The 22,140-nt window shown below is 48.7% G+C and overlaps 2 protein-coding genes across 3 annotated transcripts; one reads left to right on the top strand and one right to left on the bottom strand.

The window, feature by feature from the left end:
• Positions 1 to 299: 299 nt before the first annotated feature.
• Positions 300 to 9,381, bottom strand: TRIM10 (tripartite motif containing 10). 2 transcript variants are annotated; one of them, XM_088795908.1, is made up of 7 exons: positions 8,397 to 9,361; positions 7,130 to 7,225; positions 6,180 to 6,410; positions 5,348 to 5,370; positions 4,907 to 5,022; positions 3,724 to 3,756; positions 300 to 2,506 (listed from the first exon to the last, which is right to left on the bottom strand). In XM_088795908.1, the coding sequence occupies exons 1-7, from the start codon at positions 8,823 to 8,825 to the stop codon at positions 1,989 to 1,991; spliced, it is 1,446 nt and encodes a 481-aa protein (XP_088652034.1). In that variant the 5' UTR covers positions 8,826 to 9,361; the 3' UTR covers positions 300 to 1,988. The 2 variants fall into 2 exon arrangements, with proteins under 2 accessions (XP_088652034.1, XP_074188704.2); XM_074332603.2 differs by lacking the exon at positions 6,180 to 6,410 and having other exon boundaries at positions 8,397 to 9,381.
• A 1,087-nt stretch (positions 9,382 to 10,468) lies between these two features.
• TRIM15 (tripartite motif containing 15) lies at positions 10,469 to 19,626 on the top strand. Its single transcript, XM_019742139.3, has 7 exons — positions 10,469 to 11,553; positions 12,926 to 13,021; positions 14,110 to 14,340; positions 15,300 to 15,322; positions 16,583 to 16,698; positions 17,040 to 17,072; positions 18,084 to 19,626. Exons 1-7 carry the CDS (start codon positions 11,185 to 11,187, stop codon positions 18,596 to 18,598), a joined length of 1,383 nt encoding a protein of 460 aa, XP_019597698.3. The 5' UTR covers positions 10,469 to 11,184; the 3' UTR covers positions 18,599 to 19,626.
• The last annotated feature ends 2,514 nt before the right edge of the window (positions 19,627 to 22,140 follow it).

The raw sequence follows: 22,140 nt of genomic DNA, 5'->3' as shown, positions 1-22,140 counted from the left end.
AGGGAGAGCAGCTCAGCCCCTCTCCAGTCCCTGCTCCTGAGCGCCACAGCTCCTCCACCTGCCAAACTGAGGGTGGAGAACGGGGCTTCTCAGATGACTTTTAAGCCAAGGCCACAACACAGTGCCCTCTCCCTTTGAGGTTGCAGATGGGTGGTTCACTCTTGCCAGGAGCCCCAGAGGGGAGATGACCAAACATTTTAGTTTATGTCTGATCAGAATAAACAGATCACATTAAACAGATTGTCCCTGAAGGGGCGGTGTAAGTAGAATAAAAGACAACACCAACAAGAACTAGAAAATAAAGTGTGTTATGACAATATTTTTATTGTGCATGTGGGATTTATTAAAATCCCACCTTGAGACAACTGAAATCATTTTCCAAAATCTGGGCAGCCATGTATGAGTGCTCAGCCCTGTCCCAGAATCAGCACCAGGCAGGGGACTTCTGACATCACCAGTACTCAGCTCCTTCACCACACGGCCACAGCCTCCCCCAGACCACCTGGCTTCCTGTCTCCCCTAGGGCTCTCCACCCCAGATCCACACATTGCCAAATACCCATTTCTCTACTTCCTACCATCTCGTCCCTCAGATGTCACTTCTCGTCCGACCCTAGAGCAGTCTCAGTTCTCTGGGCTAAAGGTCACAGGTCATCAAATTCATCTTCCTGCCTCCACCTGGATTCTTTTACCCAGCCTAAGGGTTAAGATGAGCTATTTCTGCTCCCACAGCTGAGCTATTTGAGACTCATTTCTTCCCACCATTTCATTCCTTTAATCTTATTTGTTGATCTCAGGTGGTGATCAACAGGTCAGCAAAAGGATTTTTCCCAAAAGTTGAGTGTGGTTATGCCTCCCCTGTCCTCCTCCATCTAAGGCATTGAATCTACATCTCAGGCAGAAGTGACACCACCGGGGGGAGGGAGGCATTGAGTGGTGTCAGGGGTAGGGATGGCAACACACTTGCTCATGAGGACAGTGTCCTATGGGTTACAGATCATCCAGCCAGTTCTCTGTCGTCCCTTCTTCTTAAGATGCTTCTTCTCCCCCCACTTTCCCTATTCACTGCGCTCATCTTTTAGATTCACCTTTTCCTGAAAGCCATTCTCATCACACACCCCTGCTCTCCAAGATGGGTTATGCCCCCCTCTTCTGAGCTTCCCTAACCCCCAGGGCAAACCCCTATTCTAGCACTCATCACCTCGTGCTGTAATTTCCTCTTCATGTCTCTGTCTCTTCCCATGAGCACCTTCAGACAGGGGACACTTTTTTTCTTTTTCTTTTCATATCACCAATGGCTACCATACTGCTTAGCTCATAATTAGCACACAATAAATATTTCTTGAGGATATGAGTAACTAAACCCTAATATTTTGGGAAGAAAACAAGATGAAGAGAGGTGAGATGCCCTGCTTAAGATGGCACAATTAGTTGGTTACAAGCCTGGGTGTAGAGCCCATGTCTTCTATCTACAAATTCGATATTACATTCCTTCCTCTACACCAGGGGTGTCCAAACATTTTTCAATGTTTTTCACCAAGGGCCATATGCAGTAAAATACACAAACAGCCGGGCCACTCACTTGAGGTGAAGTATGTATTGCCTCACCTGGTTTATTTAAGTAAACTAAATATATTTTGGAATTTGCTGCGGGCCAATTAAAAATGGATTGTGGGCCGCAGTTGGCCCGTGGGCCGCAGTTTGGACACCCCTGCTCTACACATACTTCTGTGCCTGGTGGGGATGGTGGTGAGGAAGCTGGTAGTGGTCCAAGTCCCCAGACAGCTTGACCATCTACTGGGCCTTGAGGAAAGGGCTTGATCAGAAGATTGAAGGTAACCCGCCTCGTCCCTTGCCAAAGTCCTGACTCCATTATATCATCTAAAGCAGTAGTTTCTGTTTCATGTCTTCCAGGTGACTCAGCCAGGGGTCAAGTCCATTCCATCCTCTTTTTGAGCCCTGTACTTAGAGGAGGGTAACTTCCCCCTCTCAGGAGTTTAGGGAGAAACTGGACCCTCGGCCCCAGAGCCCAAAGAAGGGGAAGACCTTTTGAGTGAAGGTGGCAGTGAAGGTATAAATGGGTTCCTGAGTGGCAGCGTTGGCAAAGGTCACCCAGCCCACCTCGTAGTCAAGAGATACCCTCACCTGCCTGGGCTGCTCTTTCAGGGACAGCCGTGTGGGGAAGGAGCCCAGGGCTGAGACAAAGCCCCAAGCCAGCCTCATGGCCCACACGCCCTCCTCTGGCCTCAGTCGAAGTTCCCCTTTCCGCCGCACGTCCTCACTGACCACACCCACGGTGCAGCTGCCCCCATGGGCCAAGTCTACACTCACCACCCACGTGTGTCTTCCCCCTGTGAAGCCACCGTGGGCCAGGACACAGGTGGCCCGGTCAAAACGCTGAGGGTTGTTTGGCGAGTTCTGCCATTTGTAGGAGAACCGAGCCCGCTGGTGGTCCTCAGACAAGAGGAGCTTGGGGTGGGAAGTCTGGGGGTCTAGAGAGATGTGAGCTGTGGGGAAAACCAAAGGGGACACAGGTGTCAGCAGGCATGTTATCCCCTTCAAGAAAGGCCTAAAAAGTCCCCTTGGCGCCCACGTGTAGTGTTATTGTTACCATCAACGTGTACAGTTAGTGTCTATGCCGACCAGCACCTGGGAACTTGTTAGAACTAGGCTCTCAGGCTTCACCCCAGACCACCTGAAACGGAGCCTGGATTTTTAACAAGATCCACAGGTGACTGGTGCCCTGTTAAAGACTGAGAAGCCCGGTGCAGAGGACGCGTCGCCCCATGTCCATGCTCCCCCGGTTCTAGGCTTCCTTTGGATGCTGTTCTGCCTCCCACCCCCACCCCGACCCCCACCCCCAGCTGGTTGGCACCCAGAACTGGGCGTGCCTGCTCTGATCTCCTGCTGCTGACATCTCACACCCCACCTACTGTATCTGCATCCGGGAGGACTGAGGGAGGACTGAGGGCGGAGACGTTCTCTCAATCCACACTTCGGGATTCCTCCAGGCACGCATGACTCAGTCTTTGCTCCTGGCAAGCTCTCTGGCTCACCCCAGGTTACTCACTCTGCCTCAGTAATTTCAAAACTATCAGGGTCTGAGGGCCACTTTTCAACCTCAGAAACTTCTGCAGATTCCTACATATTGTTACTTTTAGTATCCATAAATTGAAGCAAATGGATAAATTCAGAGAGTCCCTTCCAAAAACTCTGACTTCTCAGAATCTTCGGCTGATAGACTATGAACAACAACCTCGAGTGGGGTCCATTCTGTTCATTTCTTTCCCACCCACGGCTGCTCTCCTTTTATCATCTATGAAAGGGCAGCTGCAAGGGCGTAGGGGCTCTGGTGGGTTCTAAGAATGTGATTCTAAATCCAGATCAAAGTTCTCCTCATCCAGGAAGCCTTTCGTGATAGACCTTTCCCGTTTTGATTTAGCCTTTCTAACTTCTTCCTCATGTGTAGATCAGAACATGAGCTTAATGCCAGGCATGGGTGTGTGTGTGTGTGTGTGTGTGTGTGTGTGTGTGTGTACATGCGCTCACGCATGCACACGCCTGTCCTTTCTTCATGGGTCTCCTGCAAGCCTTACAAAGGCAGTGATGTGTGTGAGTGTATTTATGTCTGCGTGTGTATGTATATACATGCAAAATGTACATTTTTTTTTCCTTTTCAATTTTAGATTTCTCTCTCCCTCCCATTCTGACATAGGCTGCTTACCTGGTTCATAGTCCAACTCAAAGCAGAGTTTTTCTGTAAAGAAGAAATAAAACAGGATGAGATTTCACCAGTCACACAAAACCATAGAATACTTAATGATGAGGAAACAGGCCCAGAGAAGGGAATGGACCAAAAGAAGAATGGAAGCTGGAACCCTCCAGACCAGCGGTTCTAACTTGAGCTTGCATCAGAGTCCTCTGGAGTTGGGTGGGGGATGGAACTGAGCATTTGTATTTGTAACAAGTCCGCAGGGGCTGCTGCTGCTGGCTGGGAGACCCATTGAGACCCACTCCCCTACCCTGAGCAGGCAGGACCAGGTGTGCCTTGATTGCCTCTGTGTCCTCAGCGCTTCGCACAGAGCCCAGGACATAGCAGATGCTCAAGGAACATCTACTTAATGAATGGATAAGTGGGTTAATTTATTTCTCGTTCTGCTTGAAATTTTGCACATAGTCAAAGGTTAGTCTTTGATTAGAGTAATATTTCTTTTACTGCCAGGCCACTGGGAGTACTTGCAGGAAGTGAACTTGTGAGGAAAGCTCTCTAGGGTGACACTTTTGTGGGTGGGTCATTTAGAAATAGGTGGAATGATTCAGGACATCATGGGGGTGAGGGCTAGGTGTTGGCAGAAAGCCATATTCCTGACTTTCAGTTTCAAATCCTCCACACCCTCTCCTGCCACCAGCAGGTATTCCAGAAAAGGCGGGCACAGTCCCCACAGGGCAGGCTGACTCAGAACCAGACTCCGGACGAAGCGAAGGAAGGAGGAGGAGGGAAGTCAGCTACCACAGGGCAAACAGAAATACTCTTGCTGGTTTTAATTAACAGTGTTCATCATCAAAAACCTATCATGTACTACAAATGTTTCTGCGGATTTTTTAAGTTATTAAGAATAATAGATTGTATTAATCGTTATCTTTCTTATTGCTTAATGCCAATTGATGAGATTTGTTTAATTGTTTTTCAAATCCGTTAAATTTTTTCCGGAAATCTTCACCTTTATTATATCTCTCTTCATTGTTTCATCATCCCGATAAGCAGATTTTATAAATATCTGCAAATAAGGAAACCAAGATACTGGAAGGATACGAGCCTTGCTGGGAGTGACACACTGTGGGCAGTGGAACACGGGGCTTCGAACACCAGACTTCATGGCCACCTGTGCTGGGTGGAGAGCACTTACCCAGAAACATCTTCAACTCCCTCTGCAGTGGGAGGGCCTGCTGGGGAAAGTCCCGGATCCTCTGGCCCAGCTCAGGCGACACAGCCTCTGGTTTCCGACACTTTCTGGTTTCACATCTGGGGGCACAGAAATACGGGGTCTGGGAAGTGTCCCTAGCACTGTGCCCAGAGTCAGTCAATTGCCTTCTGTCGAACTGGGCATGGAGGTGCTGATCCCCACAGGTGGACACACTTCCTCTGGGATGGCCTCCACCCCCTGGCCTCCCTCCGGCACCGCCATGCAGGCGTATCTACCACTGCACATGGGGGTGCATTGGGGTACGGGAGCTGTGCGTGCGAATTGTCCTTCTTCCTGTGAGGCTGCTGTACATTTGTAGGGCACTGATGGCGTTGCACGTGTATGTGTATGTGTGTGGGCAAAGAGAAGAACTGTATCACTTACCTTATTAGAGTGCTTCTGATATCCTGGGAGAAAGAGAGAGAGAGAGAGAGAGAGAGAGAGATAGAGAGAGAGAGAGAGAGAGAGAGAGAGAGAGAGAGAGAGAGAGAGAGGGAGAGAGAGAGAGCAGGGATTCAGTTTTCACCTTCCTCCTCCCGCTTTTCTTATAACTAAAAAAGACAAAACACCGGATTCTGAGCCCTGGGTAGAAAAAGGACACCAGACCCACAGAGTCACAGTCCTTTAGGGTTTAGGACGCTTCCAGATCACAGAGCCCAGCCCCGTTATTTTATAGATCCAGGTGGTGAAGTGACCTGCCCCTGCTTTTGGAGGCAAAGGCAGATCCCACTGAAGGTCTTCTGTTTTTCCGTCCTGAGTGTGCTCCCCTAAATCATGCCACCTTTCTGATGTCGCGGTGAGACCCCAACCTCTTCTCAGGTGCGAGGAAGTGAAATAGACCAGGAAGAACTTCCTGACTGGTGGGCAGTGAGTGGCCCAGAGAATAGTTGCTTTGGAAGTAGCCTGACATTTGTTTGCACAGTACTCGATGCTTTTCAAAGTGCTGCTTTGACTTGCATTTACTGTTGGATCCTCACAAAACCACTGTGAAGTAGGTAAGGAAAGTATCCTCCCTATCTGTTGGATGGTAGGATGGAGAGACCAAGACAGGGAGCAACGTAACCAGGGAACTCTTGGGGAAACAAGGACTAGAATTCAGAACTCCTGGTCCTGTGAGCCATCAGAGATGTGTGAGTGAAGGAGACATGGCTTAGACAAAGTGACAATGCAAGAAATCACAGGTAAGCTCAGGTGGTTGGGGCAGGGCAGGCCTCACCGTCAGGAGCTCCCTTGCTGGCTTCTCGTTCTTCTCCTCCAGTTCTGCAATCAAGGCACTAAACCGGCAGATCTCCCCGGTGACCAGGACATCAAACTCATCCCGTTGCTTCAAGATGTCCCCATCCAGGCTCTCCAACTGCGCTAAGAGGATGCTCTGCTGCTCCTCCAGGAACTGGCTCAGATATGCAAACTCGAAAATCACTTTTTGTCTCTTGGTGGCCACCTGAGTCTGAGGGGACCGGAGGAAAGGACAGCAAGGAGTTATGTCTCCTCCTCCTTTCCCTCTTTTTCCTTAGCTCACTCCCATCTCCCTTCTGGCCCAGATCCACGTCCTCCAAGGTTTGGTGGTAAAATCAGAGCCCCAACCCCACCCCCAGATCCCCAGACAGACTTGGAATTGCAGCATGGTTTCCTTTCTGCCTGCCACACCGTTTTTGGGACAGTCTAGACTCTCCAGCATTGCCTCGCACCATCTGCTGCAGCTGCTTCTCCTTCTTCTCCTTCTTCTCCTTCTTCTTCTTCTCCTCCTCCTCCTCCTCCTCCTCCTCCTCCTCCTTCTTCTTCTTCGTCTTTATTTTTTTGAATTGCAGCCTGTATTACTTTCCTGTGGCTGCTATATGCTGCAGCTTCTAAAACAGTGGGACTCAGAGGAGGCATAGGCAGGTGTGGGGACACCCTATCTTCTGCCTTTTACGAAATACACACTAGGTGCACAGCACTATGTTGCATTACAGACACAGTCTCATTTCAATCCGTACAGAAATTTAATCTCCATTTCACAGAAAAATAAACAAGATGGAGCGTTGCTTGAAGCCCTAAAGCTAATTAGTGTCAGAGTCAGGACTCAAGCTCAGAAGGGCTTCCAAGCCCTATGTGCTGTGGTGCCTGAGTTTCTGAGAGGCCAGGCCCCTGAGGAAGGGGAGGCCCGGGGAAGGGATGATGTCCTACCAGAAGGACTTGTATCCTTTGGTTTTCTCTTGACTGGATCTCTTGAATTTCCTCTCTCTCTTTTCGTAGACACTCGAGACACTTCTGTATTTGTTCCTAGAGAGAAGGAGCATCAGATATTTAAGGTGAAAGCAATGATTTGCTCAGGGTTGTCATCTCATCCCACCCTCTGCCTCCAGGAATGGAACCATCCAAGGGAAGGAGTCACTCCCTCAGCTGACCATGCCTGGGCCTTCATTGTCCTTCACAGCTTACTTTCTTTGGGTCGTTTTCCTCTTGCTTTTGTCCTCTGAGAATTTTGATCAGGGCTTTCCCCCTTTATCTTATGTCATCATAGGCTGGGACTTGGTTTTCTCACCTGAGCCTTTCTTTTTTCAGGGAAACCACCCTAATCTCTTTTGCCTTCGGTAAGTGGTATCTGGGATCTGTCCTGAGCCTCATATGCCCTTTGAAATTATTCCAATTTTCTCACATGTCCCAAAGGGAACACATCCAAACAACCCTCTCTTATGAATGAATCAATTTTCTGTGTATGATTCTGAGGGGGAGAAGAAACTTGGAAAATGCAAAAATAATCAAAGAGCTGTTCTAAAATTGCTGGCTCTAGAATAGAGTTGGAAACAGGTATACACACACAAATGTTCTTGCAGGTAAATTTAGAAATACATATAGAACGCTCATCATCAACTGCTAATTAATTAATTGACACATACACCCACTTGTACTAAAGCACAAAACATAAACAACTAAAACCAGCACACACTCATTTAACGACAGATAAAATTACACACCACATATATTTACTTAACCTGCATATATGTAAACACCAATTTATTCATAAACATGAGCACTCAGTTATATTTACACATTCAAATAGTCAGACCTCCCCCAAACGCACCGTACCCATTGGTAAATATGCAAACATTAATACACATGCAAACCATTTGTGCAATCGTTCCCTCGAATACAAACTCAGACACTCTCAGACATACCTGACCGCTCCATTGCACAGATACATACACTCACATTTTGGTCACTATTCCATTCAACAAATATTTATTGAGCTCCTATTATGTGTCGGCCATAAGTAAACAACATAGAAAATGCTTTAAACACAAACACCTAATCTTCCAGGCCTGGGTTTACTGCATGGGTGATGATAGAAGTAAGGAGATAGAATTTGGCTTCTTAGTGGCCCAAACCAGAGCTCTGCTCCAATTCTCTTAGTCCAGACCCAGCCCGCGAACGCCCGTTTGCCCTATCCTACCCTGTAGGGACCGGCCGCATCCTCCAGGAAGCGCACAGTGTGGGCTCGGTGCTCCCAGGCCTCCCGGCACAGCACACACAGCTGCATCTCATCATCCTCGCAGAAGTAGTAGACCTTCTCGCCGTGCTCGTGGCAGACGTCCTCCTCATCTGAGCCTGGCTGGGACACCAGCTTCAGGCGCTCAATGTTCTCTACCACGCTGGCCAGCTGCCAGTTGGGCCGGAAGCTTCCTGGGCGGAATGGCTCCTTGCAGAGTGGGCAGGTGAGGGGTTCCTCGGGGTCCGGGCCTGGGGTCTCGCAGTAACGGGTAAGGCAGCCACGGCAGAAGTTGTGGCCACAGTCGATGGTGACCGGCTCCCTCAGGGAGCCTTGACAGATGGGGCAGTTGACCTCATCTGCCAGGCTGGTCACAGAGGCGGCTGAGGCCATGGTGCCTGTTGCCTCCTCAAGGTCACTGTCTCTGCTTGGCTGAGGAGGAAGGGCTAGAACAGTGAGGACACACACTCACACACCCACATGTGCACACAGCCAGAAACAGGCACGTCTTAAACATACACTGACACCCTCATGGATACACATACACACACATGCATACGTGTGCACACACACAAATGCAACGCATCCACTTGCATATCTGCTGGCCAGAGGATACAGACACATACCCTCCAACAGCTGAGATGGAGAAATAGCAGAGGAGGGGGAGGGAGAAGGGAGGAAGAAAGGATCACAGCATTCCAGAGGTGACCTCAGGGACTCTCAGGGCCGGCACCTATGACCTGGACTCACAGTTCCTTCCTGTCCATCCAGAGACACTCACAGCAGAAGGAAAGTGGTATCTTAACCGTCCACAGATGAGAGAGATCATTCTTCTGTTGGGGGCAGGAAGGAGACTGGGTCACAGAGCAGTGATGCCAGCCACCCCAGCCTCCTGTGGTATAACCAGCTGTCTCCAGGGAGATTGGCGATATCAGCCAGCCCAGGGGAGTGTGCGGACACAGATAAGGTGGCTGTGCCCCAGGGAACATGGCACAGGCAACTTCACCGGTGATGCCCCCACCGGCCTGCCACAGGCTTCCAGAGAGGTTGGAAAACACTGTGTGGGGAGGAGAAAGAAAAATAGCAGCGGCCAGCCTTTATTTATGATGACTCTACTCTATTCCTCACACTGAAACAGGATCTTAGTTGTTCCTCCTGTCTGCTCTATGATGCTGGTGCCGTGAGGGCATTAGTGGGGCTCAGCCAGGTTCTTCAGCTTGCCCAAGGCATACCAGTAGGAAGGCCATTATTTGCACTCACATCTCTGTCTCAGAGTTATGCTGTCCAATAGAAATACAATGTGAGCCACATATGCAATTTAAAATTTCCTAGTAGCCATAATTAAGTAAAAAGTAAAAACAATTTTAATATTTTATTTAGCCTCAAATATTAACATTTTAATATGTAATCAGTATAAAAATTAGTAATGAGACATTTCGCTTTTGTTGGTGCTGTCTTTGAAATCTGGGGTATATTTACACAGAGAGCAGATGTCCCTTGGGACTGGCCACGTCTAAATGCTCAGCAGCCACGTGGGGCTGAGGACACATGTGTTGGGCAGCGAAGCTCCAGGGGCTGCACTCTTGGGGCGCGAGCAGATAGGGTGCTAAGGTGGGAAGGGAACGTGGTGTACAAAACAGCTGAAGTGCAAAGGGAGCCAAACAGGGTAGGGGGCTGATCACCCAGTGGGAGAACGGGAGGACCCTTTCCTTGGTTGGTGTTACAGTGCCTACGAGCGATGAAGAGCCGTGGCTGTTTGATCTTCGTCCTGACTCGAATTCCAGCAGAGCACAGGCTGGGAGCCGCAAACTTGCATTGACCCCACGTCTGCGGCTTTCTAGCTCTGTGACCTATGGGAGGTCATTTTTGCCTTTCAGTTTACATTTCCTCCTCTGTGAAACGAAGGTAATCATACCTTCCCCCAAGGGTTGTCATCAGATCGGATATCATAATATGAAAATACTAAACGTTAGATAAATGTGGTTGAATCTGTTTATCTCATTGACTAATTGAGTTTTCTAAGTTTTATCAACATGAATCATTTGATATATGGTCTCTTGTCTTCTCCCACTGGCAGTTAAAAACTGAAATTGAAGTACAATGTTACTGGAAGGCCAGTGGGGACACTGGTGTTGGGAGTTTGTGGGGGTTACAAGTTTAGGAGAGACCAGTCTGGGCAGATGAGGTGAGGAGGGACCTGTGAGCTGTCGCCACCCATGGACCTGCAGCGTCTGACAGAGCCCTAGAGTCCCGGAAGTCCGTCACCGCCCACTCCCCTGGACTTTGCTGCTGCAGGCACACCTCAGAAGCAGAAGTTTATGGCTCCCACCTTTTCAGGTGAGCACAAAGCTGTGTCTCTTCCTCAATGCTCCCCACCCCACCAAGGTTAAGGGAGAGATTCCAGGAAACCCCGTCTGCCTGTGACCTCATGATATGCGCTGCGCCCCACCCCAGGGACCGGAAGGGCCAGGCATGGAGAACAGGCTGGCCAGGCCACTGCTGAAAAATGCTGGGTAATTAGACATGCCTTGGAGTTTGAACTGCTCTGCTGATGGGCGGTGGCCAGGGCTCTGGGGACGCACAAGAGGTGGAGCCAGGTAGCTTCCCTGCCCAGACATTCCTGATTTCCTTTCTCTTGGCTTCCTATTCCTTCCCTTCTGTGGTTTGTGTAAAAGTGACTCAGTTTCAGGGGAAGGAATATCGTGTGGCCTAAGGCAGAAGCCTGAGTGGACTGGCTGGGGCAGGCACCGTGATGCCCTCAACCTCCTCCCACAAGGGGGCTGCCTGTCCTGCCTGCAAGAGGGCCCTGGAGGATGCAGTGACTGCGGCCTGTGGACACATCTTTTGCCAGCTGTGCCTCCCCCCACCCCACCACATGGGGGCCCAGCCCTCCAGCGGGGTCCTGCTCTGTCCTCTCTGCAGAGAGAAAGAGGAGACAGAGACCCTTGTGGCCCCTGTGCCCCTGGGCCCTCTGGGGGAGACTTTCTGCGAGGAGCACGGCGAGAAGATTTACTTCTTCTGTGAGAAAGATGCCGAGTTCCTCTGTGTGTTCTGCCGCGAGGGTCCCACCCACCAGGCTCACACCGTGGGCTTCCTCGATGAGGCCATTCAGCCCTACCGGGTAAGAAGGGTGACTTCAGCTTGGGCCTGTTTGCAGCAGGGCAGTGTTCTCTCACGGTGAAGGGGATGGGGCCGGGATCTGGCTGAAGGGCCATGGCTTCCACACTAGGGACCCCAAAACTGTCAGGACACTGGAACTTTGCCAGACTGAGGGGGACGTGGTTCCACTGGGATATGGGATCATTCAATCTTAGGGGGAACTTCAGCTCCAGCCCTTTTACGGAGCACAAAGGATTGTAGCCACAGCTTCATCTCTGTGGGAGGAAAGAGGTCAGTGCAGGGTAGGACCTCCTGCAGGCTGCGGCTGGGAGGACCGGGTCTCCCAGGATCCAAACTGGACATGGCTTTTACCAAGGCCCTGAGTGCTGGGCTCAGAGGGAAGAGGGATGCGGAAGGGCCACCAGCAAGTGCTGCTCTTCCTTTTGAAGCAAGGAGGTACGGAGGTAGCCCATCCGGTCTTGGGGACATTATCCATTCCTGTGTGCCTCTCAGATGTCTCTCCTGTCCCCCTGTCACCAGGTCTGGAAATAGTTTCCTCAGAAGCATTGCTCAAGTCTGTAACTGCATTATCCCCACAACCACTACCAAATCCAGGCTCTCACTGTCTGTCACCCACACTTGCGCAGTCTCCAATGCGTTGCCTGTCTCCACTGTCCCCTTTCCTGTCACCCTCCAATGTGCTATGAGGTAGCCCGTCCCAAACCACACAGCCAACCACACCGTTCCCCTCTCACAATCCTCCGTGGAGCCCGAGTGTCCAAGGAAGGCGCGGTGTGTTTGGCACCCAAGGCCATTGCAGTCAGGTCCTGCCTTCCCGTTCCGGCTCATGTCTCAGCCGCCCTTCCCAAGGCACTATGTGTCCAGCCAGACTGACCTGCGTGTGCCTGCTGTTTTCTCAATTGTTTTACCCTCACACATTTCTCATACTTTTCACGTGTAGTGTCTTCCTCCTAGAATGCTCTCTCCCCTCCCCTCACTTCTTTTCTTACCATTTTAACAACATTTAAGTGTGCAGTTCAGAGACATTAAGTGCTCTCCTCCCCTTCTCTTATCCAACTGGAAGTTTATCTTACAAGGTCCACTGTAAATGTTTGCTGCTTTCTAAAACCCTTCCCTTGTCCCTACAGGCAGAATTGTCCCCTGCTCTGTGTTCCCATCTCACTTTGTGCACCTTGATTACTGCGTTTGCCTGTTTGAATTTTAATCACATGTGACCAAGTGCTTCCCCAGATGGTGAGCAAGGATGAGGACGGGCTTTCTCCCCTCTGACCCCTTAGCACTCAGTGCTGTTCCTGGACCGTGAGAGACACTTTACATCTGTGCATTGAATTATGAATGAAGCCACCTCTTTTTGCCCATTCTTCTCCCCACAGGATCGTCTCAGGAGTCGGTTGGAAGCTCTAAGCACGGAGAGAGATGAGATTGAGGACATAAAGAATCGGGAAGAACAGAAGCTCCAAGTGCTTCTGGTAAAAGGCCACATCCCTGGCCACTTGCTCCTTTGGGGGTTTTCCTAACAGACTCTGCAGAAACGTGTTGTCTGGTATCTGTTGCCTGGCTGGAAAGAACTGGAAAACTGTTCCTATTCACCTCCCTGCCTCCGCACAAGGGCATTTGGGGTTAAGAGTGCGGAATTCCAGAGCTGGAAGTGGTTTTGACATCTTCTAATCCAAGACCCATCTGAGCAGTCATATTTTCTCTCTCTCTCTTTTTTTTTTTTTTTTAATTTTGGTTTTTATTATCAGTCTTATTTTCACAGTCCAGGATAGTGATGCTCCCAAGGCCACATGGCAGAACTCAAGTTTATGATGAAATGGCTAGAACCTGGATCTCTTAACCCTTAGTCCACTGCTCTTCCCATCGCATTCTGCCTAAAAGCATTGCTTTCAGATGGGAAGCTTGGAGCCAGAAGGTGTATATTAGTGTCTACATTCTAGCCCTGACCACAAGGCTGACCCCTTGGTGTGGTGCATCACGTTCCTTCCCACATCTTTTCTTGTGCTACAAAGTTATCCAGGAGGAAATCCACAGTGTGGGAATTTCTGCTACCATGACCAAGGAGACAGAGTTTTGGAACAGAGATCTCTTCAGAACCCCTCAGCTCCCATCAAAATATTCCCCATAGATAGTGAGCTCACTGACTAAGAGCAATGCCACACACTCTTTTGATAGGTTGTGCTGACTCTAATTACAGCTTCCTCTCACTTCAATTACTCTTTAGGAAATGACTATAACCATCTCCACCTGCCTTAGGAAATGTATGATTGGGTTAGGATGGTATAGATGTGGAAGAATTTTTAAAAAGTTCTCCATGGCTGTGAGAGCGGAATGTGGCATTATTATTAGAATCTCTAGGTAAGACCAGGGCGCAGCTTGCGTCACCGCTACATTTATCCCGAGACCTGCCTACTCCTACCCTGATGCCACTTGGGAGAACGAGTCCTGGAATTAGTTACTCTCTATTCCTCTTAATCAATAGTAAGTATATAGATGACCATCCTGGAAGCCAGCTCTGTGAGCTTCTCCCTAACCGTGTCTGTCTTTCTATCCCTGGCAGACTCAGATTGAAAGCAAGAAGCAGCAGGTGAAAGCTGCTTTTGAGCGGTTGCAGCAGGAGCTGGGGGAACAGCAGTGTCTCCTGCTGGCCAGGCTGACTGAGCTGGAGAAGCAAATCTGGAAGGAGAGAGATGAGTACATCTTAAAGGTCACTGAGGAGGTCGTCCGGCTTGGAGCCCAGGTGAAGGAGCTGGAGGAGAAGTGTCAGCAGCCAGCAAGTGAGCTTCTACAAGTGAGAGACTCCCCACCACCTCATGGGATAGGAGAGGGATTCCACAGCAAGGGGATGCTGTGGCATGGGCTGGAAGATGCTGGGGATGGTGAACGGCATGAAAGGAAAGTGGAGATTATTTCCAATGGAAGAACCAATGGTTACCAAGTTCTCTTGTCCCAGAGAGGTTACGGAGGTACAGACCCCACAACGCTGGATGACTTGCCCATACACTGTGGTCACATTAAGGGCTTTGGACTCAGACGATGGTGTTCTTATTTATTTATTTTTTTAACTTTTATTTATTTTAAGTGTGTTTTTCCAAGTAGTTGTTACAACCTAGTTGTGGCAGGTGCAGCTCACAGTGGCCCATGTGGGGATCGAATCGGCAACCCTGTTGTTAAGAGCACCGCACTCTAACCAACTGAGCTAACTGGCCGCCCCTTGGAGTCAGACGGTCTTGAGTTTGAGTGTCGGCTCTTCCAGCTGTGTGCCCTGTGCCCTTGGCAAGCCTTGTAACCTCTCTAAACATGGAGATAATAACAGCACCTCCCTCGCAGCATTGCTCCAAAGATAAGAAACAATCCATGCAAAACGCTTAGGTTGGTCCCTGGCTCACAGAAATAACTGAATAAATAGTGCCTGTTGTTTTCATTGTATTATCCCATGTCACATCAGGTCTGGCTGATAACTCAGGGCCAAGTCCCTGCTCTCCACCATCTCTTAATTGTTGGAGCAGGACACAGGCCCAGGCTGAGGCTGAGACAGAGAAACCCATTCAAGTGAACTGACTCCACAGTTCTAAATTAGTAAGGAAGCATGATGTAATATAAGAGAGCAGCCTCAGAAGTAGGTAATTACAGACACAACTCTCTGGAGGAGGAAAGTTTTGATCTCACATGTTGAGGCAGAAAGGAGGTACAGCATCTCCGATGGGAAGGATGTGTGGGAATTAAGCACCTGCTCTTTTTCTTTTGCAGGATGTCAGAGTCACCCAGAGCAGGTAGGGCTCACTCCCCGTCTCACCTCCTCTCTATTCAACAAGGGGACTGGGGGGGGGGGGGGGGGAACGGGGACACAAAGACCAAAGTAATCAACTATAATGACTGGTCCCTCACACAGAAACAGCCCAGAGAGAAAGGTTTGTGTTCTAGCGGTTCATTTTCTTTTCTTTCTTTCTTTCTTTTTTTTAATTTTTATTAGTGGTTCATTTTCAAACTGAGTGTTTGGTATCAGGGACAGTTTTTCCCCTAGATATGAAGTTACAAATAATAATCATGTTTTTAGGCTGATCTGGGACCTTCTATTGAATCCCTGAAATTATTAGTCCTTGAGTCAATATTTAACACTATTTAAAATGTAATGCTAAGGGGAAATATTTTATACAGAATACAATAAACACAGAACCTGTTCTTTGAATCATTTCCCCCACTCAACTTCCCCGTATATTCAGAATTTCAAGTGCTACCATAAAAGGACAGGCCCTAGGGGCTAGGAGGCATTGTAAACATATATCCACTGCTCCTTTCCTGTCTTCTCTGACATAAGCAGAGCAGTCTGCCCTGGGGTGAGCAGAGACTCAACAACTGGGGAACACTTGTCATATGCTGTGTACCCAGGCATGTGCCAGGAGGCTGAGCCCGGGTGTCCATGGATCAGGAAGTGTCTCTACACGTACTTTCCAAAGAGTGTTAGAGATTTAGATCTAGGATGGCCCCAGAGGTCCTCTAGTCTGATAAAGAAGCTGAGATGCAGAGGGGGAAGTACTTGCTCAAGGTCACACATCAAGTGGAAGCAAGGACTGAGCTAAAACCAAAATCAAGGGCTTTTTCACTGTAGAATATGTTTTTCTATTGTTTGTTTTTTTCAACTCCTTCACCCACCCCACCCATCCTTTTTCCTCCGTAATGAATACACACAAATTAGAATAGTTTAAGGCTGGTTTTCAACCGTTACCATACTGCCTTCTAGAAGCTAACAGGGGTAATGATCTCTTCTCTTTTGGCCGGGACACGTCCAAACATTCTCTTAAAGGATCTACCTATAATTCTTGAGGAGTGGTTACCACTAGTTCTTTTTGCGTCCAGCCGAAATGCTTCTTGCTTTAGTAACTATACATTTCTAACAGAGATAAAGAGATGCTACTCTATGTAATTATTCACCACAGACACCAAGATTCTTTAGTCTGATTTTAGTCTCATGTGGTCTATATCACCCAAACATTAGTTTTGGAAATTGGACCTGATTACCAACTTGTCTGCAGGTGTGAGATGAAGACTTTTGTGAGTCCAGAGGCCATTTCTTCTGACCTTGTCAGGAAGATCCGCGATCTCCACAGGAAAATACTCACCCTCCCAGAGATGATGAATACCTTCTCAGGTAAAGGGAATGGGGCAACAGCTTTCCTCGTCCCATTAGTTGTCCAGTTTTCCATCCATCTCTACCTTTCCGCACCTTCAAAACCTGGCTCAAGACATCTGCGTTCCTTTAAGTCTTCCCTTAGCGGTCCCACTCTGCCAGGGGAACCATTTCCTAGAGCATCTCCTCCCCTCCCCAAGGACAGGCACCAGACTGAAAGTCCAGGGAGACGTCTTTCGTTAGAGTACAGCAGAAGCTGAGCCTCTCCTACCCTTGTCCTCACATTGTTCCCAGGACACACTGCCCTTGGGGGTACCTATAGGAAATAATGTCACAGATCTTTCTGTTTCTGCTTCCCTCAGAAAACTTGGTGCATCATCTGGAAACAGATTCAGGTAAACAGCTGGGGGTTTTGGGTGCCGTTCCTTCCTTCATCCATTTGTGAATTCATCCATTCAACCCAAGGCAGCAAACAGAGCAATGAAATATATGAACTCTGGAGCCTGATCACTTGAGTTCTCTGTTCTAGCTCTTGCTAGTTAGGAGACTCTGGGCAAGTCATTAAGTCTCTTTGTCTGACAGTTTCTTCATCTATACAATAAAAAGTATAATAGGGGCCGGCCCTATTATACTGGGGGGAGTGGGGAGGAGGTGGAAGAAGGGAAAAAAAAACTATAATAGTACCTACCCTGTAATTACCTGTGAGGTAAATGGATTAATGCATGCAAAAAGCTTAGTATAGTACCTGGCACATAGTAAGTGCTCAATTAATGTTACTTGTATATGAGTAGATATTACTTATTCAAAAATATTTATCAAGCCCTTGTTTCTTGCCCAGCATTGTTTAGACTCTTATTGATTTGAACAAATATGGTTTGTGTGTGTAATATATTTTACTTTGAAATGTCGCATGGCTGGCGGGGGCGGAGCTGCGTCCTACCGGCCCTTCTTACGCTCCAGCTCAGCCCTTTCATTTACTTTGAAATTGGGGCTTAATTTAGAAACTATTTCCACAAGCATCACCTCATTCTGCTTCTGAAATTTAAAGTGCAGAAAAATCACCTGGGGTGTCTTTTAAAAATACAAATTCTGATTCAGTAGGTCTGGGATGGGGCCCAAGAGTCTGCATTTCTAACAAGCTCCCAGGTAAAGTGGATGCCTGTGATCCATGGATCACACCTCTGGTGGCAAAACCTTACAGCACAGCGCCACTTGCGGGTCAGGTAGAGGAGCTGTCATCCTCTCCCCTCATGGACCAGAAGGGGAAACTGAGGTCCAGAGAAGCCGAGCCACTGGCAGACTGCACAAGGCAGGTGCTCTTTCTGTCCCCCTCGCACCTTGTTACGTGCTCCAGGGGCATTTTTGGTGCCGCCAGCTGTGTTGATGTCGCGCTGTCCTCCCTCCAGGGGTCGTCACTCTGGACCCTCAGACCGCCAGCCGGAGTCTGGTGCTGTCGGAGGACCGGAGGTCGGTGAGGTGCGCGCCGCGGAAGCAGAACCTGCCCGACAGCCCCCTGCGCTTCCAGCGCCTCCCGGCGGTGCTGGGCTCCCCCGGCTTCTGCTCCGGACGCCACGGCTGGCAGGTGGAGGTGCAGCTGGGAGACGGCGGCGGCTGCAGCGTGGGGGTGGCGCGGGAGGGCGTGGGGCGGGCGGAGCAGGGCCTGAGCGCCGACCGGGGCGTCTGGGCCGTGGGCCTGTCGCACCAGCAGTGCTGGGCCAGCACCTCCCCGGTCACCGACCTGCCGCTGGACGGCGTCCCGCGCAGCCTGGCCGTCGCGCTGGACTACGAGGCCGGCCGCGTGACCCTGCTCAACGCCGAGACGCGGGAGCCCATCTTCACCTTCACCGCCTCCTTCTCTGGTAGAGTCTTTCCTTTCTTCGCTGTCTGGAAAAAAGGCTCCTGCCTTACTTTAAAGGGCTGAGCTGGAGCGTAAGAAGGGCAGGCAGGACGCAGCGGAGAAAGCAGCGCCCTGGGACGCCGCTCCGCCCCGCCAGCCCTGAGACGGGCCGCCTCACTGTGGCGAAGGGGGACACGGTACCTCAGAGTCTGCGCGGCTGTGGGATTGTGTTTACTTCGTTTACCTCGTGTCCTTCAACTCCCCGAGGTCCTGGTCCTCCCGCTGACGCTTGACCTTCTCTGCCTCCCAGTGGAAAACGCAAGGCTAGGCTGTGCCTAGGACACCAGCAAAGCAGGGGAGCCAGCGGGCGGTTGGAAAAAAATAAAAATCTAAAATAAGAAATGTTAAAGCTTCCAGGGGGCAGGATGGCTCAATTGGTTAGAGCGCCAGCTCTCAACAACAAGGTTGCCCGTTCAATACCCCAATTCCCCACCTGGGATGGTGGGCTGTGCTCCCTGCAACTAAGATTGAAAAAAGCCACTGGACTCGGAGCTGAGCTGTGCCTTCCACAACTTGGTTGAAGGACAATGACTTGGAGCTGATGGGCTCCAATTAAAAAAAAATGTTAAAGCTTCAAAATAATTATCAAGGGAAAAACCAGAACTTCATCAGGCTTCCACTGATTGGTACAGTTGACTTTTTGTTTTGACACACGCGTGGAGCTGCTTCTGCCTTTACAGGGCTTAGGGGCCTCTTCAGCCAGCCCTGGGTGGACCTAGGACCCCCTCCCTTCTGGCAGGCTTCAGGCCCTTTTTTTTTTTTTTTGTAGAGAATGCCCTGATAAAATGAACGACCCTACCAGACTTCCTGCATTTCACTGCTGATGGGGCTGAAGGAAAGGCTTAAATCCAGTGGAAACTCTGTGACCAAGACACCATCTTGTCCCTTCTTTTACTCAGGTCTTGCCCGGTGATAGTGGAACCAGATTCCATTGTTCAATAAAATGAGACTGTGTTCAGATCTAACTACCCTTTCAAATATTTATTATTATTCCTATTATTATTACTGGACACAGAAACAGGCCACACATTAAAATAACTTTACAAAGCAAAGTATGAATCTCTGTCACAGTGATTTCCACACCACCACCACCACCACCACCACCACCACCACCCCTTTCTGATTCCAACTCTCTCTCAAGCTTAACACTCATATCCCCACCCTTCCACCCCAACCCCTTCTTCATCCCTAATCCAGGTTCCCTCTAGCATAAGTCGATGTACAAGATAACTTTATCATATGAGCCCTGCTCCTAAAGTGTGGGATCAGATGTTTTTTTTAAAGACACTCTAACTGCTTGTACCATATGAGAATTTCATTACAAAATTGTAATAGGAGTCATTATGATGTGAACAATTACCCTAATATAACTGGACAAATAGAGATCCTTGATATAAAGGAAGCCAGTGGATTTGGGGTTTCTTCTGTCCTCCCTGTGACAGGAAGAACCCCCTGTGTCTAATCCAGAAAAAAATCAAGTCGTTTGACAGGCCAACCTGGTAGTGATACAGGTTAGCTAGTATGTCCCTAGGTAGACAGGGAGGTCTCTGGTGGAATAAAGAAGACAGCCATATCCTAAAACTTCAGGTTTGAAACCACTCTTTTGCTCCAGGACATAATGTAACAAGGCCTTGAGGTGAATCATAAAATTCCTTTTGGCCTGACAAACAGAGCAGATCTGATAGATAAAGAGTGGGTTACTTTGCTAATTCCTTTAGGATGGGCAAGCAGAACAAACCTGGCAGACGAATTTCATTAGAAGGCGCCAGTTCCCTTCTTCAAACAGCTCCCTTCCCCAAGCTGGCAAGGGAAGGTATAAAAGTAAGAGCTTTTGCATCAGCCACAGGGCCACCCCCATTCCGGACCCCCTCCCGCGCGAACCGCTCGGGAGCTACAACCTCTTCTCCTGCCTCTAATAAACTATCCTCTTTTTAAAACTCTTTGCCTCTCCTGGGTCCGTGTTTCCATTCTTCGGCTTCACGAGACACGATCCCGGCCCACACTCAGAAACTGCCGGCAGATCCAACATCACCTACATCAGTAGTAATATTGCCTAATGTTTGTTATAAAAAATAGTATATGCTCATAGTTTTACAAAAGATTCAAATATGTCAAAGAGTATAGGTGAGAAGTCCCTCTGTCCACTCAGCCCTTGCTCTTATCACATCCCGTACATAATGACTGCTATCAACTTTTGCATATCCTGCCAGTTTTGTATAACTATTACTGGGTCTTATCTTCTCGAGGGAAAGAATTCAGTCGAGAGACAGACAGTGTTTTGTGCAGCTATAGACAGGTAGTAAGAAGTTTATTACTCGAGGCAGATACACTCTAAGATGTGGATCGGACGAAACCCAAGACGGGGAAAGGTGTCTCCTTACAGTGCATGAAGGCTTTGATCTCAGTGGGTAGAATCGCCTCCCCCTCGCCCTTCTTCTAATCTCTCTTTCTCTTGCCGAGGTGCCCAGTCCTCCCTTTTGGTTTCTGTAATTTACAATTTGTTTGACAAGCTCACTAAAATAATCCTGATAAGCAGGATGTATACTCTGAGAAATGGAATGCTTTCCTCCCTTCTCTGCTTTTTAACAACACATCCCTTTGATTTAAGGGTATGTGTGAGCCTAGAATCCTGCTGGGCTAGTGAGGCATTGGTGCCCTGAGTGAGGGCAGCTGCAAGGGGGCCTCCCAACCAGGGCTAGGTCTCTGCTTCTCCTGCCCAGTTCTATCTACCTATTTACCCTATCATAACAGTGTATTTAGCTTTATTTTTTTTACACAAATGAGATTATACAATACATTCTTTGAAACCCCCCAAAAGACAAACTATATACAACATGTGTTCATTGCAGCACTTGTCAAACATCACAGAAGTCAGAAGGCTTTTTTTCAAAAATACACATCTTTCTTTGAACATTGTAACAAATCTGTGAAATGAATGACTTACTTTGTTTCTCTCGTTTTGTGGTAGAGGAACCCCCCCCCCACACACACACACACACACACACAGTGAAATAAACCTGTCTAACAAGTTTCAGAGATGGTCTTTGGAATCTGCAGGGCTAGAATCCACCGGTCCTGGTCCTCAGCCCTCAGTCCGGTGACCTTTCAACCGCACTCAGGCTGTTTCTCTTCCCGTGCACTGAGCTAGTGTTACAGGCAGCTTCTGCTTGAATATGAAATCGAAAAAACAAACAAACTGATGCTCTTTTAGCTGAAATTACACTGGCATTGGTTGAAATTGAATTTGGGGAGGGTTGGGGGGATTTAGTTTAGAGAGCATTGACATTGTCATCCTATCCATAAACATAGTATCTCTCGCTGGCTGTTGAGCAGAGTATATAAAATATACTATAAACAAGGTTTTTATTGGATTGAAGCCTTGCAAAACAAGTCATTTACTAGTAGGGTCTGACAAGAGTGAAGTGAAAGTAAACATGTTTATGTGTAGAGCATATACATATATTTATGTGTGAAACTGAGCATAACAAAATTGAGTGACAAACACGTTCACCAAAACAACTTCTGGTAAACAACTTGTTATCACCTAAGAGGTAAACAAGTCCCAG

The sequence above is a fragment of the Rhinolophus sinicus genome, chromosome 2, assembly GCF_057876585.1.
Source record: "Rhinolophus sinicus isolate RSI-liver-muscle chromosome 2, RSI-T2T, whole genome shotgun sequence".
NCBI classification, from domain to species: domain Eukaryota; kingdom Metazoa; phylum Chordata; class Mammalia; order Chiroptera; family Rhinolophidae; genus Rhinolophus; species Rhinolophus sinicus.
This window is presented reverse-complemented; position numbering and strand designations above follow the sequence as displayed.